The sequence below is a fragment of the Neltuma alba genome, unplaced genomic scaffold (assembly GCF_004799145.2).
Source record: "Neltuma alba isolate B1F8T4 unplaced genomic scaffold, ASM479914v2 tig00002522_pilon, whole genome shotgun sequence".
NCBI classification, from domain to species: domain Eukaryota; kingdom Viridiplantae; phylum Streptophyta; class Magnoliopsida; order Fabales; family Fabaceae; genus Neltuma; species Neltuma alba.
The window spans coordinates 14,021-30,713 of NW_021632897.1; the positions used below are offsets into that span (position 1 = coordinate 14,021).

The 16,693-nt window shown below is 33.4% G+C and overlaps 2 protein-coding genes and 1 long non-coding RNA gene across 3 annotated transcripts; all 3 read right to left on the reverse strand.

Moving 5' to 3' along the window:
• Positions 1-461: 461 nt before the first annotated feature.
• Positions 462-3,845, reverse strand: LOC114731168 (probable leucine-rich repeat receptor-like protein kinase At1g35710). The gene is made up of 4 exons (XM_028918294.1): positions 3,105-3,845; positions 2,249-2,509; positions 1,267-2,145; positions 462-1,102 (listed from the first exon to the last, which is right to left on the reverse strand). The coding sequence occupies exons 1-4, from the start codon at positions 3,541-3,543 to the stop codon at positions 621-623; spliced, it is 2,061 nt and encodes a 686-aa protein (XP_028774127.1). The 5' UTR covers positions 3,544-3,845; the 3' UTR covers positions 462-620.
• A 7,948-nt stretch (positions 3,846-11,793) lies between these two features.
• Positions 11,794-14,221, reverse strand: LOC114731143 (uncharacterized). Its single transcript, XR_003738896.1, has 2 exons — positions 13,144-14,221; positions 11,794-12,272 (listed from the first exon to the last, which is right to left on the reverse strand). It is a non-coding gene; the product is annotated as an uncharacterized LOC114731143 (long non-coding RNA).
• A 10-nt stretch (positions 14,222-14,231) lies between these two features.
• Positions 14,232-16,484, reverse strand: LOC114731134 (pentatricopeptide repeat-containing protein At1g62670, mitochondrial-like). Its single transcript, XM_028918258.1, has 2 exons — positions 16,338-16,484; positions 14,232-16,024 (listed from the first exon to the last, which is right to left on the reverse strand). Exon 2 carries the CDS (start codon positions 15,974-15,976, stop codon positions 14,696-14,698), a length of 1,281 nt encoding a protein of 426 aa, XP_028774091.1. The 5' UTR covers positions 15,977-16,024; positions 16,338-16,484; the 3' UTR covers positions 14,232-14,695.
• Between the last annotated feature and the right edge of the window lie 209 nt (positions 16,485-16,693).

A 16,693-nucleotide genomic window follows, 5' to 3' on the forward strand; every position in this document is an offset into this window, starting at 1 on the left:
TGGGAGTGATGTTCATGCCCATGTCATATTGAGCAGCCATGTCAAAGCTTATGTGTTGCCAATAATGGTCGGTGACAGTGGAGCCAGACTGGGTTTGCTAGGTATGAGACATAATAATGAAGTTTAATTCTTAGTTGTTTTTTTTACTGAGGATAATTGAATAGGTTCTTGCAAATTAACCTGCCCTTGTCATCATTCTCAATGGCTGTAATGAATCATTATAGGCTTTATAGAAGCTTCACGTTCTTAACCTTAAATAAGAGTCATGTTACGTAAGCTTGGCATGTTCTAGGGATGAAGGGATCAAATTCCAAATTAAACAAGGTCTTCTAGGTCCAAAGTTAATCATCAAACGTTATTCTTGATCAACATTAGTGAAAAGAACAAGGGAATCAATTTTGAGAAGAAAATGCATTCCACAAAGCGAAAGCTAACTAATGAAAAGAAATTTCACATAAGAACCCTAATCTAAATTACAGCAGCGCCTGTCCAAGCCATTCCCAGGAAATCCAGTCCTTAAGGACACAAAGCGATGCTAAAGCCTTACAAGAGGTCGCACCCCCCATGAACATCTAACATTTTGAAGGTAACATGGTTTAAATTACACTGAGCCATTCAATTCAGGGACAAATATTGAAACTTTCAAGTTCTAGAACGATGGCTTCCATCATTGGCCTCTCAAAAGGAGACTCATGGGAGCAAAGCAAGGCCATTTTTGCAAGCTTCGCAGCCTCATATTCAATGAATCTGCCATGGAGATTTGGGTCAATGAGTTCTTGAGGTCTGGAGGATTCTGCAGCGAGGCGCATAGAGCTAGTGATCTTCCTTTTCCCTGAGAGAATCTGAAAAAGAAGTACTCCAAAAGCATACACATCACTTTTCTCTGTGAATCTGCCAGTTGTTGTGTATTCTGGAGCTAGATAACCCTTTGCTGCACTAGCCTTCAGTACTGAGAAGACAATGTCATCAGTAAGAAGATTGTGAAGGCCAGAATCTGAAAGCATCGGGTTGAATCGCTGATCGATGAGCACTTTCTCAGCTGAGATGTTTTGGTGAACAAGGGCCCGCTTGTTTGGTTTGTAGGCATGTAAATATGCTATTCCTGTTTAAGAAAACAAGGTTCAGCTGACATAGACAAACTAATAAAAGTACATGAGAATTAAGCAATTAAGATATAATTCACAACCTAGTACAAAAATCTGCACAGGTCAAGGGTTTAGTAGTGGAAAGTAAACTTTTCTGATCAAGTTAGGACAAAGGGCTAACCTTTAGCAATGCCTTTAACAATAGAAACTCTAGTTGACCATTCAAGGACACGTCCTTCGCCTTCATTGACATCGAGGTAGCATGAAAGATTTCCATTATGAACAAAATCATAGACCAGGAAGCACTCGCCTCGCCCCCTTGAGCAACAAAATCCTCTCAACCTCACTAAATTCTCATTCCTCAGTGAGGTCAAAACGTGTAGTCCCTTCAAAAACTCAGAGTCATCACTCTTGCAGCTTGTTTTACTGATTCTTTTAATGGCAACAACAGATCCATCTCTTAACATTCCCTTATATGTTGCGCTGAAGATACTCTTTCTCAACAAGTTCAAGTCTGAGAAATACTGAGTTGCAGTCTCCACCTCTTCCAAGTTGAACCTGAAACTATGGAACGCATCATGGGTGTCCCCCATGAAATTCCGGCTTTCAGCCAAAGGGTCCCACCCATTAGAGTACTCAAGGCTGGCCAAAGGAGATCCATTTTTCTGGTATGCACTCTTGGCTTGGTTCATGATTAGACTATTATCCGAGATATCAATTGAGTTTCCAAGCTCTTGTTTTCGCCTACGATATTGTGTGAAAGTTAGAACACCAATTGTTGGCACTGCAATTGCAAACACAACTATGCCAACAATGATAGATGCTGATTGTTTAGGTTTTGATGAATTTTGGCAATGAGTTCCATTGCAAGGAAGTGGGACATTTGCAGTTTCTGGTATATCTTTGGCTGATGTACCACCAAAACTTGCTCCATATGGTTTATCAGGTCTCTCCGGATTACTGTGATCTGAAGCATTGCAGGTTTTCAAGGATGAAAACCCTACTCCACATAATCCCAGATTGTACTCATACAAAAATCCTTCATCTAGTCTCTTTAGAGCTTTGATAAACCAAAGAAAAGAGAAGAACACAAAATAAGATATGATGAATCAAACCAAAGCAATAAGCAAATAGAATGATTCAATAGGAGTTGTCATTCTTACCAGGAGGTACGTTTCCAGAGAGGGTGTTGTTGCGAACATCTAGAACTTGAAGCGAAGGAGCATCGGCTAATGTAGAGGGAAGGGAGCCAAAGAGGCGATTAGAGCTTAGGTCGAGCCTCATTAGCATTCTCAAATCACCTAAACTTGCAGGGATGGCACCAGCCAATTGATTTGACTGCAGAGCAAGAACTACAAGCTTCTTCAGTGAACCAAGTTGTGTTGGTATGCTTCCTGTCAACTGATTATAGCAAAGCTGCAAAACTGCATCACAATTGAGAAGTGGAATCTGAGTAATTCAGCATAAGCCAAGTTTTAACTTTTGATCATCAACAAGACAGTCTTACGAGAAAAGATAACAATAACAGTAAGTAATTTGCATTGTGAGAGCAAATAACGACAGAGCAGGCTCTTAACAGTCATGAAAGTTGACAATGCTGCTTTCTGAAGTCCTTATGATATAATAAATACACAGGAAATGAGACTCCGTGGTATAATAAATACACATAACCTAACTCTAATCTTTCATTGAAACTCAAGGCTAAAGAGAGTTTTTTTTTTTTTTACCCAAAAAAAAAAAAAGACTAAAGAGAGTTCTTAAAGGAACCCACAGGATCAAGCTTTCAAAGGAAAAAAGGTACCTTTGCGGGAAAGAAACCCAGATTCTAATTTAAGAAACAGAAGTCAACAAAGGAAATTAAACTGTGTGATCCTGCATGCGTATGATGCATTATGTACAACAAACCAAGCTCAAATCGTTTAGAAAAATCCAGAAGTGAAGAGCTCTTAATTTAACACGCAGGAACAACCTTTCAAAACAACAAGTTCAGATCTTTTTAACAGAAACAGAGCCACTTACCTTGCAGGTTCTCCATTTTGCCTATCTCAGGAGGGATTTCGCCAGACAGATTATTCACATTCAAATACATGTCACTTAGGTTAGTCAAGTTGGCAATTTCTCTGGGAATAGTTCCCTGCAAGGAGTTATAATGCAAGTAAAGTCCTGTAAGTTGCTTGAGCTCTGCAATGGCAGGCGAGAGCTTCCCTGAGAGACCTTTTCCCTGCAACGAAATGTTAGCCACTTGACCCTTCTCGTTACAACCCACTCCTTCGAACGAACCACCACATAGTTTTCCATTAATAGTCCACGAAGATAGATAATGGCCTTTTGGGTCCAAAGCAGCTTTGATATCCATAAGTGCTCTTAGCTCTGTATCCCCACATACCCATTTTGAGTTCAAGAGTGCAAAAACTAGGAGAGAGAAGAGGAAAGTAAGTGGTGAAAAAGAAAAACCCATTTTTGCAGTGTTGCTTGGATGATTTGGGTTTCTTTTCTTTCCTCTTCCAAGTCTAACTCGGGCAACAAGCTATGATTTTGAAAACGAAGTTGGTATTTTTTTGAAAATCTCTCACAGTCTCACAGAGCCTTGCTCTGAAGACTGTTCTTTCTCTTGTAAGTTTAGCAACAAGCTATGATTTTGAAAGAGAGATAGTATATTCTATTTTGAAATCCCTCTCTTCTCTCTCTTTCTCTCTCAAATCCTTATTGTGAAGACCAAGTATGCCACTTTTTCTGCTTCCATGTAACGCTCTGTTCCTGTCTTGTGGTTCATCTTCTGTAGCTCAGAGAGGGAGAGGGAGAGAGAGATAGAGGAAGTGACAAAAGTTGCAGAGACGTGGGTGGAGAGTTACAGAACAGAAACCTGAAAGGCCGAATGGACCTAAGAGGGTGGAAAGTGGGACAGCGTACAATGGGTAGAAGCAGATCTCATGGGATTTTCACCGTTGGATGGGATTTTTAATTCTAAAAGCATGCAAGGAACGCTTTAGTACTTCCTGCTCCAAATTCTGAGTACCGCAAAACTGGAAATTTCAGATTTAAGCTCTTTTTTCGTTTTTGGCAAAAATGAAGTCTTCTTTACTCCACAAGGATTTTGTCCATCATCACTTGTGCAGCATCCTCAGTTCATCTCATATACTATCATTTATCTTAATTATAAAATTTTATTTATAATTTATAAATAAGATTTTATAATTGGACTAAAGATACTACTATATATATACATATATACCTATCACAGACATATAATGTTATCCAAACTTGTAAATGGACATTTTGTTATCAAAAGACTAATTTTTTCAGCGTAAAAAAAATTACATAAATGAGCTTCGTCTTCCTTAACAAAATGATCAAGAATTAAACTTCTGATAACATACTGCCTCCGGTTCTTAATATAAGATCCTGTTTGACTTTTATTTTAGTCTTAAATATAAGACCCCAATCAATTTGTCTTTCATATTTATACATTTTTTTTCAAAGTAGTCCTTCTAACAATGATAGTTCTAGTCAATACACTTAATTAATAAAAATATTTTAGGAAAAATAACATCTATTTAGGACAAATAACTAACTCAACTTATTTTCTTAATCTCTTTAAATTAGTCAACTGGCTCTTATAATTAGGATCGGAGGTAGTACTTAGGAGACATAATAATCGGCCGTGTTGTTAATCGACACTCATGAATATTTTTTCAATGCAATTGCTAATTTTAAAAAAAAATTAAGTATGTCAATACTCTGCATATTATGAATACTACAACTTAATGTTAATTATATTATGATATGTACACATATTCATGTATTTATTACTAGCTAGAATGAGGGGAAAATAGAGAATGAACATCAATAAAACAAATAATTATACTTGATATGATATGAAAATAAGAATAATATTACATTTATATGTTTAACTAGATGAAAATAATAAATAAGTGTCCTCCTACTTAAAATAAAATGTATCAGCTTTGCACAAACTGAATACAATTCACTTATAATTTGTGTCTATGAAAATAAACCAGATGTTGACTTGTGCTCTATTTCATATCAATGAAATATTGATTTTCTTGTTTTTAGACAGTAAGCTACCAAATAATACGACCACATTGTTGACTTCATCATAATCCGTGAGGAGTGGTTTGCAAAATAAAATAGGAGAAAGTAGCTAGGGTTGGTAAAAGAACAAGGGCTATATCATAGAACAAACAAGGAAGAAATAATGAATTATAGTAATAATTAGTTCAAAAATTGAAATGACATTATTAATTAATTGATTTGGTTATATGGGAACAAAAATATACCTAATGTCATGAGTAATAAAATGAAGGCAGCATGTGAAATTGAGAAGGATGGTTACTTAGTGACAAGATTTCATTTGAAGGAATCATCCTAATTAATTGTTGTCATGATCATATATAGTTGTCATTATTTATTACGTAGTATTATTTTTTTCCAATCAAATAGGGAATCTATTTCTTGATTTCTTCGTTACAATAAAATGTTATCATGTTTTCTTATTTTATTTGCCTGTCTTGACAGATGTTTTTTATTTTATTTGCCTGTCTGAGTCAATGTTTTTTCTTTTGCAAGTTCTACTAATTTTTTTTAACCATCAATTATGGACACTGTCAGTGGAAAATACTTAAAAAAATAAAGCAGATCGTACCTCGTACTCCCCCAAAAAAATTATGAACTGTTATACGTTGATCTGTCTTTTGAATTTTAAATTTTCGTATAAAAATTATGTAGTAAGTCGTGAGGTGTTTGTTCCTTCAATTTTAATTCAATATTACCTCCTATTCTAATTATAAAAACTAATTGATTAATTTGAGAATATTAAGAAAAGAAATTAAACTAGTTATTTGTAATAAATGAGTATTGTCTTTCTTAAAATATTCTTACTAAGTAAGTGTATTTGTTAAAACTATTGTTGTTACAAAGACTATTTTGAAAAAAAAATACATAAATATGAGAGACAAAGTGGATTGAAGTCTTATATCTAAGACCAAAATAAAAATCAAATAAGGTCTTATATTAAAAACCAAAGGTAGTATAATCATAGTAATCATGTTATCACACCCTGTGTGCATTTTAGTATCGATTATGAGTTAATTAATTAACATGACAATAAAATTGGAAGATCTAGCAATAATATGTAATGTATCTTTCTTTAAGTGTAATTCAATCAATAAAATCTCCAAAAATCAATTTATTCTTAAAAATATATGTAATTAAAAAAGCAGATGTTTAGATCTTCTCAGGGATCATACATTATATGGAGCATAATATGAACAATATAATTTTTTCTTGATATGATTTGTAATAAAAACCTATATAATTAAAAAAAATATATTAATAAAATTGATAAAATCATGACTAAACGCAGTATTCACCTACTACCAACAATCAATAATATAATCAATATAGCTGTAAAAAAATTGTAGGGAACCCCATTATTTACCATTGTTATTGCTCATTTTAATCATTGTACCAATATACTGGGACTGGGTCACTTTTTAAAATAAAACCAAAAAAAAAATCATACGTGATGATGCAATGGATTCATTGGAGTTTAGAGGAAGGAATGGATGGCAGAGATGAAGGTGGGTCCCGCAGACTCGGCACAGGACATGCGCCTCCTGCCTCCCCAACAAATAGCCTCCCTTCTCTCTTATCACTATCAGTACTTTTCAATTCAACGGTTCAATTTTGTTTCTCACACAGTTCCACATGTTCTTCTGCGAGTCAAGGGTATGCCTGGGTGACTTCCAAAATCATAGTTTGAGAAACAAAACTATGGTTTGAGTGGAATGTCATCTAAATAGTATTATTTTGATGTCATAATCTGAAATCATGGTTTGGGCCGAAAACCATAGTTTTGAAACTATGGTTTCACGAAAAGTGAATCTATTCTTCTTCTTGCTCAAATTGGAGAGTATGATTGTGCCTGTCAGAGTAAATCTCAACAATAATATGACTTTAACATCTCTCAATTAATTTTTTATAAACATATTAATCTTATATCTTATAAATATATATATACACATATTAATTATTCATTAATTATATTATCTTATATTATTAATCATGTTAGTAAAAAATATATTATTAACAATTTAATCCTTTAAATTAAAATATATCATAAAATCTATCTTTTATGTAATTATCATATTAACTTGTGTTTTTTAGCAATTTGTAATATAAAAAATGCTTCTGATAATAACTATCCAAACACTCTTACTTCTTAGAATCATTTTTTTACAAAATCTATTTTCACAAAATTTATTCTCCCCATAATCTATTCTCCAGAAGCTATTCTTCAAAGCATGGTTTGGTTTCAACCAAACTAAGCCCAATGCACGCACACACCCCCATTGACATAAACAAATTAATTATGAAATGGTGTACTAAAAAACATTTTAAAAAATATTTTTATACAAATTGAGTCAAATTTTTTTCATACTTATTTATATATCATTAAATTATTTTTAAAATTATGATTTGATTTCTACAAAAAAATTAGTATTTTATTTTTGAAAAGTTATATTTAGATTTTAAGAGTCAGTGATAACTTGAACATCAATGATTATTTTACTTTAAAAAGTTGCAACTTTAGTTTTAAGTATTGATGGTATGTGGTGCTTGTTTGGAATTACTTAATATGAGTATTTTTATATAAGTCGAGATAAAACTTTCATTATATATTTACCTTATACTTTTCATGTCCTTAATATAAGATTTATTTAACTAATTTGATTAAATTAAAAAGTTAGTTAATTAGAAGAAATATGACATGTTTTTTCTAAAACACCATAATCATCTTCCTTAATATTCTCTTTCCCTCTTCTACTTAATTATGTTGAAGAGTATCTATGGGGTAATTTAAGAAAGTTGATAAATATGAGAAATTAGTTTTATATTTAGGATCAAAATCAACTCAACAATTAAGTCATATATTAAGGATTGGAGGAGTATTTCGTAATTCACGGTTAAAAAACTTTTTCTAGATGCTTAGACCATTTGGAAAATAATTGATGCTGGTCTTTGCTCTCTTTACAGCTAGCATCTGTAGCATTCCTCTGGGTTTGCAGCTGTTGTTGAGGAATTTAATTTGGTAATTGTTAGTTTTTGCAATATTTACTTTCTCTCTTGTAAATTTTTATGTAGGTTAGTTATGTTGTGTGGTGCCACACTGCTATTTTATATGTGATTAATATATTTACTTTTCCATATAATGTACTTGGCTATTTCATTAAAAAAAAGAATAGGATTTATAATCGTAAGTGATATTACCATTGTTACAGCTCAAATTATTTGTAACAATAATTTAGGAGCACAACATGAAATGCATCTTGAGGGATATTAAAAAAATAAATAAATAAATGTGAAGGAATATACACATGTAAATTCTGAAGATAACCTTAAACGATAAGGCCAAAAAAAAAAAAACAAAAGAAGATAACCTTAAATGATGGAATGTGTCTCGACTTCTATGATATAGAATCTCGTGAAAGCAACACAACAATGGCAATGGTTAAAACAGAACCACAATGCTACTTTTGAGTTTTGACTGTAACCAACATTTGGGGTGAAATAGTTAAATAATAAAATGAAAAGTACTTTTATGTCATTATCAGTAGTTTTGTTTTTGTTTTTAATTTTCTGGCCAAACCATTACTACCAGTTTGTTAAGTTAGATGGGAGTTTTTTGTCTTTATGAAGGAAGATTCCCTTTACAAGGAGAAGCTGCCTCAACTGTCAAATTAGCCTCTTGGAAGCATTTGCATATTGAAATGCAAAAACCTATTATGAGGGACGGTATCACTGAAACTTGTCTTGTTTTGCCAAGTGTCTTATAGTCCATTGGCATATATATATTTCCTTGTGAAGGAGAGATTACGAGCTTAAGTCTGCCTGTAATTTTACGCCGTTAGTTCCTGCTCTTTAAATTCTTTTTTTTTTTAAAAAACCTATTTTGTTATCTTATGATTTTTTTTGTTTTTAAATCTTGTTTTAAGATCACTCTTGGTAATTTTTTTTATTTGCAATGAACAAGTTATGAATTATCAACAATCAATTAAATTATTCATCTGGATTAAATTTTTAATTGCTAACTAACTCCAACTTGATTTGTAAGATGACCATCAAATTTGATTACTACCTCCTCTTTTAAATATAAAATTTTGTTTGTAGTGTGATTTGCACTATAATTTTGATCTTATCTTTAGAACTAGAGGTAATAATTATTCCTCTAGTCTTATTTATAAGTTTTAAATTTGGAGAGGGGTATAATTTATTTTATAAGTTTCAATTTACGTTTTGTCTAAATATTTGATGCATTTTTTATTTTTATTTTTAATTATTTATTTTCTCTCCTTTGCTATACCTTCTTGTCACAGTTCTTTATATATTATCTTTCATCTTTTTTTTTCTTTTCATTTGATTAAGGATATTTGCTTTCGAGGCTTGGAACGCAAACGTTTTTTATCTTTCCCAACAAGTGCGCTTCTCAAAATTTAAACTTGTATTCTCTTCTTTATGGGGTGAGGCTACTTATCACCTCACCAAACAACTTGTTAGTTTTATTATTTTTTATTTATTATAACTGCATATTTAACCATAAAATTATATTTTTAACCTATTTATTATTTTTAACTAATTTTAAATATTTATTTTTTATCTGTGAATTAGATATTTGAAACTTATTAAGAGGAGGGGTATTAATTTAGGAAATATGCAAAGTGAAACAAAATTACAAAAAGCAGAAGGGGACACGGTAATTTATGGGGCTTTGTACTGTTGCTTTTGAGCCCTTGGAGTTGTTAGGACTTGGGACTATGTGTCCTAGAAATGGTCCTATCCAATTTGGACTATTGGCGAAGGTGTTGAAGACCTGGGCATCTAGGCCCTCATGGTGAGGGTGGATGCCAAATAATATTTGGATTTATTCGCAGAAATATGCACGATGTATTTAAATACAGATTACAAAAATAATATAAAATTTGTTAAAAATAGAGGCACACTCAGTAAGGGACGGATTGGGTGTTTATTTAAATCCAAAATACAGTAACAACAAAGTTTAAATATATTTTTGAGTAACTTCAAGTTTAAATCTTGTTTGCAAGAATGAGTGTATGGAACTTGAAATCAATTTTTCAAAAGGAAATTTTAAATATAAGATAGTTAACAATTTCTCCTATGATATACAATAATGTGGAATATTGTCAGTAAAAACTCTTAAAAATACTTTATTCCATATTAAGTTAGCTTCTTTAATATTTTTCATCATCAAAACTTAAATTTTATATAATTTTATAGGTCATTATACCTAATGTATTGGCTCCGAACGGCTCTTTGTCAAAGTCTGGGTTGGTTTATAGATTCAAAATTCTAAATTCCCTAAACAATTCAAGATTACAAGCTACACATGAACAGTGCAATCTGCAATGCAGATCGTGGCATAAAATTACAATCTCCAGAGTAAAACGGCCTGATCCTGCAGCCAAACAATTTTGCTGTAGGAGCAGTGAGAAATACATTGTCAGCTGATACACCAAGCAGAAACATGAAGAGCTGATAGAAACATTCCATAAAATCTTATTCTGATAGAAACATTCCATAAAATCTTATTTAGATGAAGCTCTTGGGTTAAATATTTCGGCTAAGTATCCCTATGTGCAAGGGACCTCGGAAATATTCCATTAGGTGCTGAGATTCTATTACCCTAAAAGTCTGCTTTTCTGGTCATATCTCAGATGAAAATAAATAAGTCAAATCAAATAAGTGTTGACACTGGAGGCTTGAGAAAGAAGGAAAAGAAAGGTTCCATGCATGAGAAGTTTTCCATGAAAACTAAGAATGAAGGAAACCACCCAGTACACTTTCGAGCTTTCCCATAGCCTTCTCCATGCAGAAACAATGTGATTACATCAAGCCGCTTCTAAAAGGTAAGTGCTAGAGAAGCAAACAGAAGAGAGAACAGAGTTGAGGAAACAAATCACCTCTTCATTGTCTAGCTAAACATCAGGCAGCATAACAAACATATCATCACTCCTCATCCATGGGTTTAGCAGGCAAAAAAGTTGGATATGCTCACTAAGGAAGCAGGTTCGACTCTAGAGCACGTCGCGGCATTAGGGGAGGTATCTTCAAAGCCGAGGCCTCAGCTCGTAACATTTTTGTGATTTCGTACGTGGATGTCTCCCCATCCCAACAAAGCTATGGCGCTGGATAGGGTTGAAGTCAAGGGTTAGTTCTTTTGCTCTTGGATCGTGGGTGAACCCAATCTTTTTCCTAAAATGGTCACCAAAATATATACTCCTTCTGTCTCTTATTATAAGATTTGATTTTTTGAATAGATTTGTCCTTTTTTATAAGATCCCTTTTGATTTGTCTGAACATTTAATATATTATTACCTATTTTATCCCTAGTTTAATGCATTTAATACATTCTCTTTATTTATTTATTTCATTATTACTCTCACATCTCGCCATTTTTATATAAGGGTATATTTGGAAAAAAATTACGTTTGCTACATATTAATTGTTTTTAACTAATTTTAACATTTTTCTTAAACCGCACAATTTAGCTAAAAAGATCTTATAATAAAAGACGGAGTAGTATATATATATTGATTACTTTCTTTCCCTTCTCTGCCAGTTGATCTGAAGAAGGGCATGATTGGTGCATGTAAGAGATGATGGGCACTACTTTAGAAAGAATAAAGAATCTTGGTGTATGTATCACAGCAGCATTGGGCCTATTCCTAAGTCTATGTTTGCATATGGTTCAGCGAGTTCAGTAAACTAGCTGGCTCACTGAATTACGTATACTAGCATGCACTTCATAATCTCTCGAATCATAGTGCATGACTCAGATTCACTTCTCATTTAAATATTGACATCGTAACATAGCTCATCATAGCTGGCAAGACTCCAATTTATAAAGAGAAGATCTGTGCAGCAAATTTGAGATCAGAACAAAACGATCTACCCGAATTGTACAAAACTTGGCATGAATGTCTTTGGTTTTTCAAACTAGACCTAGCACTGCAAATGATAGAGATAGCAGGAGTGAAAACGGCAGTGGAAATGGAGCCGGAAGCTTGGCTAGCTTCTCTATCAAAGAATTACCACCTTCTTAAGTGACTTATCTCTATGCTCCGATGAGGGAAATTGACCTGTTAACATCTGCAAAAACCGAAGTGACAATTCTAATTAATGGCAAACAAAGGAAAAGTAGGCCGCATGCAGTCATGATTAAAGGAAACTAAACAAACTGGAATATTCCAACAACTTTAATCATCAAACCTGACAAATTTTGGGAAGAATGCATGGTATCAGTCAGCAGATTAATAATACATTTGTTTACTTAGCAAATTAGTATCCGTCATGATCATCAATAGCCAAGGATATATATTGTTGCTTTCAGTTTGACCCAAAAAGGTATATATAACCCTTTAATTTACAGCATCAATATCGTCACAGCCAATCCACCTCACATTGGAACCTGTTAGGAGCTCTAATTGTAAGCTCCTACTAAGGTTACTTTTGATAACATCCAATCAACGAGTACCTAACTGTTCACCCTTCTAGTGTGGTGAGTGGTTAAAAGATATCAGATTCCTATACCCAGATAAGTTTGAACAATCAATATTTCCTATTTCTTGGCAATGTAATCTTTGTTCGTGTATATAATCTAAACTGTACATACAAGTACCAAATTGAATAAGTTACCACTCATTGAGCACTGCGCACAATCCTTTTAATTTTAATTGCATAAGACTTGAAAGTTATAATGATGCTGCATAGAAACCACTCATTTATTACACTAGTTCTACTCTTATTACTCAAATTCTGCATCCATGATTACAGCTTCATTTCTTTAAGGACATGCGATATAAATAACAACCAGAAGCTGTATAAGATCTGTAGTAAATCTGTATCCTGAACACATTTATGGGATGAATAAAAGCATATATGAAGTCAAATAATTGTTATACTGATATCACGAAATAAAGAGTGTATAAAGCAGATGCATGAAAAAGGAAATGTTAACAACCAGAAAACACCCTTCGCCAGTGTCTTGCCTTCTGCCACAATTATGGTTTTCTCTAAAAGAATCCTGCAGTTACCTTGCACTGCTTGTCAAAATAAATAATAATCATGATGATACATGCTCGTTTCATAAACTTAAGAATTGTTGCATGAATTCCATCAAAAAATGATAAAAGATTATGAATATACAACAATGCCATCTTCATCACTTTGAGTGCATGTAAGTTGCTATGATAATAAAAGAAATAACTTGATCCCTTACTTGAATGTATAATAAAGGGTAAAAAGAACACCTAGCAGTGATGTGTTTGAACTTGTGAATTCTTTTTGTTTCTTTCTCCCCCCAACTTTTTCCCCCCAATTCTTTCCCACACGTGATTGGAAGGTGAGGGATAAGTTTCATATTGAAGTCGAATGAATTTGAAATTTTATCCCTTAAAAACCAAAGCAAGTAAAGTTAAAATCTTGTAAAAATAGTTATGTACTAAAAAAAAAACAGACATATAAATCCGCGTCAACATTTTTCTAATTTTAATGTAGAATCTCATCTATTCAAGATCTTGTTTATGCAACAAGGATAGCAGTCATCCCTCTGATACATTCACTTATGATATTTGTCAGAAACATTTTGCAAAATAGCTTGTCTAATAAGGTTGGCAGGTGACTTTTATAACACGTTTCCATTGGCATGCTCATGAAAACAGTTATGTGCTAAAACCAGTTTTTCAATAGTTAGTATGCCAAGGAACTCTGAAATTCATCAATGGCAGAAAATTTTACGCAGTGCATATATAGAAGACCATAAAATAATACAACATGATATCTGCCAATAATTAGGCAAAAATTCTGATCAAGCCACTGCGCACATTTTAAATTGCATCAAAGAACTAAATTATGGTATTGACACTCACATTCCCAAGTTGATAAGCCTCCTGTGGTTGATTATAAAAATAAGAAAGGTACAAGCAATAACATTGGAGACTCAAGGGCTCAAGCATTTCAGACTCATGATAGTTAACCTAAAGGACATTTGAATGAAGACCCAAAGAAAAACTATGTAGTAAGCTAAAAGAAACAAGCATTTGGAATGCACACTCTTACACCTTTAATTATGCTTATTCAGGCATTGTCTTATTAGCTGGAAAACAAATAAAAGAACTTTCATGTGGTCCATAATATTCTGCAAGTCATTATCATTTTAGATTATTTAATTCAAGAAAACTTTATTTCAGCTAAAATTTAAAAGCAAAAATGCTAATTCATGAGCAACAACTGTGATGCCTTAAAGATAATAAATAATTAGAAATGAAACATGAAGGAAGAAGGAAAAAAGTTCATGTTAAGACCAAAAATAATAATAATAACAATAATCAAGGGTAACATATACACGAAGTCAACAAATATATTTAACCTATAACTTCAACAAAATTTCTTCAACTCCTTTCTGCCCATTAAATAATCTAACAATTTGGGTCGGAAAGAAGCAAGCATTTGCTCGCCATTAGAGACAAATTTCAATGAGTACAATATATACACAAGTAGTGTTTGACCTAGTTTTATTGCTTTAGAAGACCACTATCAATCATTTCAAGAAGAAGCTTCTCCACCATATCATTCTCACTTTTTTCCAAAAAGGCTCGAACAAGTGTTCTATATGTTATTAAATCAGGGAGGCAGCCATTCTCTTTCATTTTTTGAAGCAAGGTCATACCTTCATCAAGCAACCCTTCTCTACAAAGGCCGTTGATCATAATGTTAAATGCACAAACATCTAGATGATGGCCTTTGATCAAAAGGCATTGAAAAATCTCTCGTGCAGTATCTAGTCTACCACCTTTGCACAAACCATCAACAAGTATACTATATGTGTACTTGCAAGGCCAAATACCTTGGTCAATAGTTTGCTTAATTAATAGAATCCCCATGTCGAGATTTTGGCTTTTGCAAAATGCATCCAACAAGGTATTATATGTGATTATATTAGGGGTTTGACCACTGGCATACATCTCATGTACAAGATCTTGCACACATGACATTCTTCCTGATTTGCATAAGCCATCAATAAGGGTATTATAAGTTACAACATTGGGGACCAAGTTTTTCTGATGCATTTCTTTAAAGAGATCCAAAGCTTCATCCACCATACTAGCCTTGCAGAGTCCATTAATCAAAATACTATAACTCACAACAGTAGGTGTCAAGCCACTTTGGATCATTTTGTTGAATACTTTCTTTGACTCGTTGACATTATTCATCAAACAATACCCCTCCATCAAAGCACCATAAGTTACAACATTAGGCCTCTCACCACACTTCATCACCCTAGCAAACAATGCTTGAGCTTCTGTGATCCTTCTCTCCTTACCAAATGCATCAACCAATATACTAAAGGTATAAACATCGGGTTTGATGTCTTTCAATACCATTTCAAGGAGCAATTGAGTAGCTTCTCGCCATTGGCCCATACTATAGAAACCATGGGCAAGTGAGTTGTAAGTAATATTATTTGGTAAAATTCCACAACCAGTCATTTTAGAACACAAATCACGTGCCTCACATGTTTGCCCTTCCTTACAAAAACCATCAATGATTGTGTTATACATTACTACATTAGGCTTAATTCCAAGCCCCTTCATCTTTTCGAGCAATTCAATGGCAGATCTTAGTCTCTTTGCTTTACATAACCCATGGATTAAGGTTCCATAACTGACTTCATTTAACTGAAATCCTTTGGCCAATAACTCCTCCTGAAAGTCTACTGCTTCCCCAACCTTCTTACCAATGCAGAGTCCTTTAATCAGTGTAGTCAAGTTTATGATATTCGGTTGAAAACCCATCTTGAGAATCCTTCCCAACACTGAGAAAGCAGAATACAACTGACCCACCTGGCAGTAACAATTGATCAATATGCTCAATGTAAAAAAATCATGCGTGAATCCATTGAGCTCGGCTTGTGCAGAAAGTGAAATAACAGTTCGATAATGTTTACTCTTTGCAAGTGATCCTAAAATCTTAGTAATCTGGAATAGGGAAGTTGGGGGACGCATACATATCAACCGATTGAATGAAGCAACGGCGTCGTCGACGTTACTTGCAAATGGGGTTTGGGAATAAGGTTGGGACTTAAGATTGAGAGAATAAGGGAATGAGAGAAGGATAAGAGATGGAAGAAAGTGAACATATTTAGGGAAGGCATACCTTAAAGCTATACACATGTTCACCGGCGCAGATAGATCTCCCAACAGATGGGTGGAAGGTAGCCGCCGACGAGAAGCTCAAGAAGGTCAGCCTATGAAAATCGAATCTTTTAACCTCAGACAAATGCAATTTCCCGGACAAAGCTGCTAATGCAATTCTTTGTGTGTAGGGAGTAGGGTGTGCTGGGATCCGATTTCCCGGGAAAAAAAAAACAGGTTTTCTTCAAGAATAATTTATTTAGAAATTATATATTTATTATCTTATTAAAAATAAAATTTATACTATATTCTCTTAGTAATAAAAATATTATTACTTGGAAATAACAAAATCATTATCACTTACAATTTGTTTTAAGA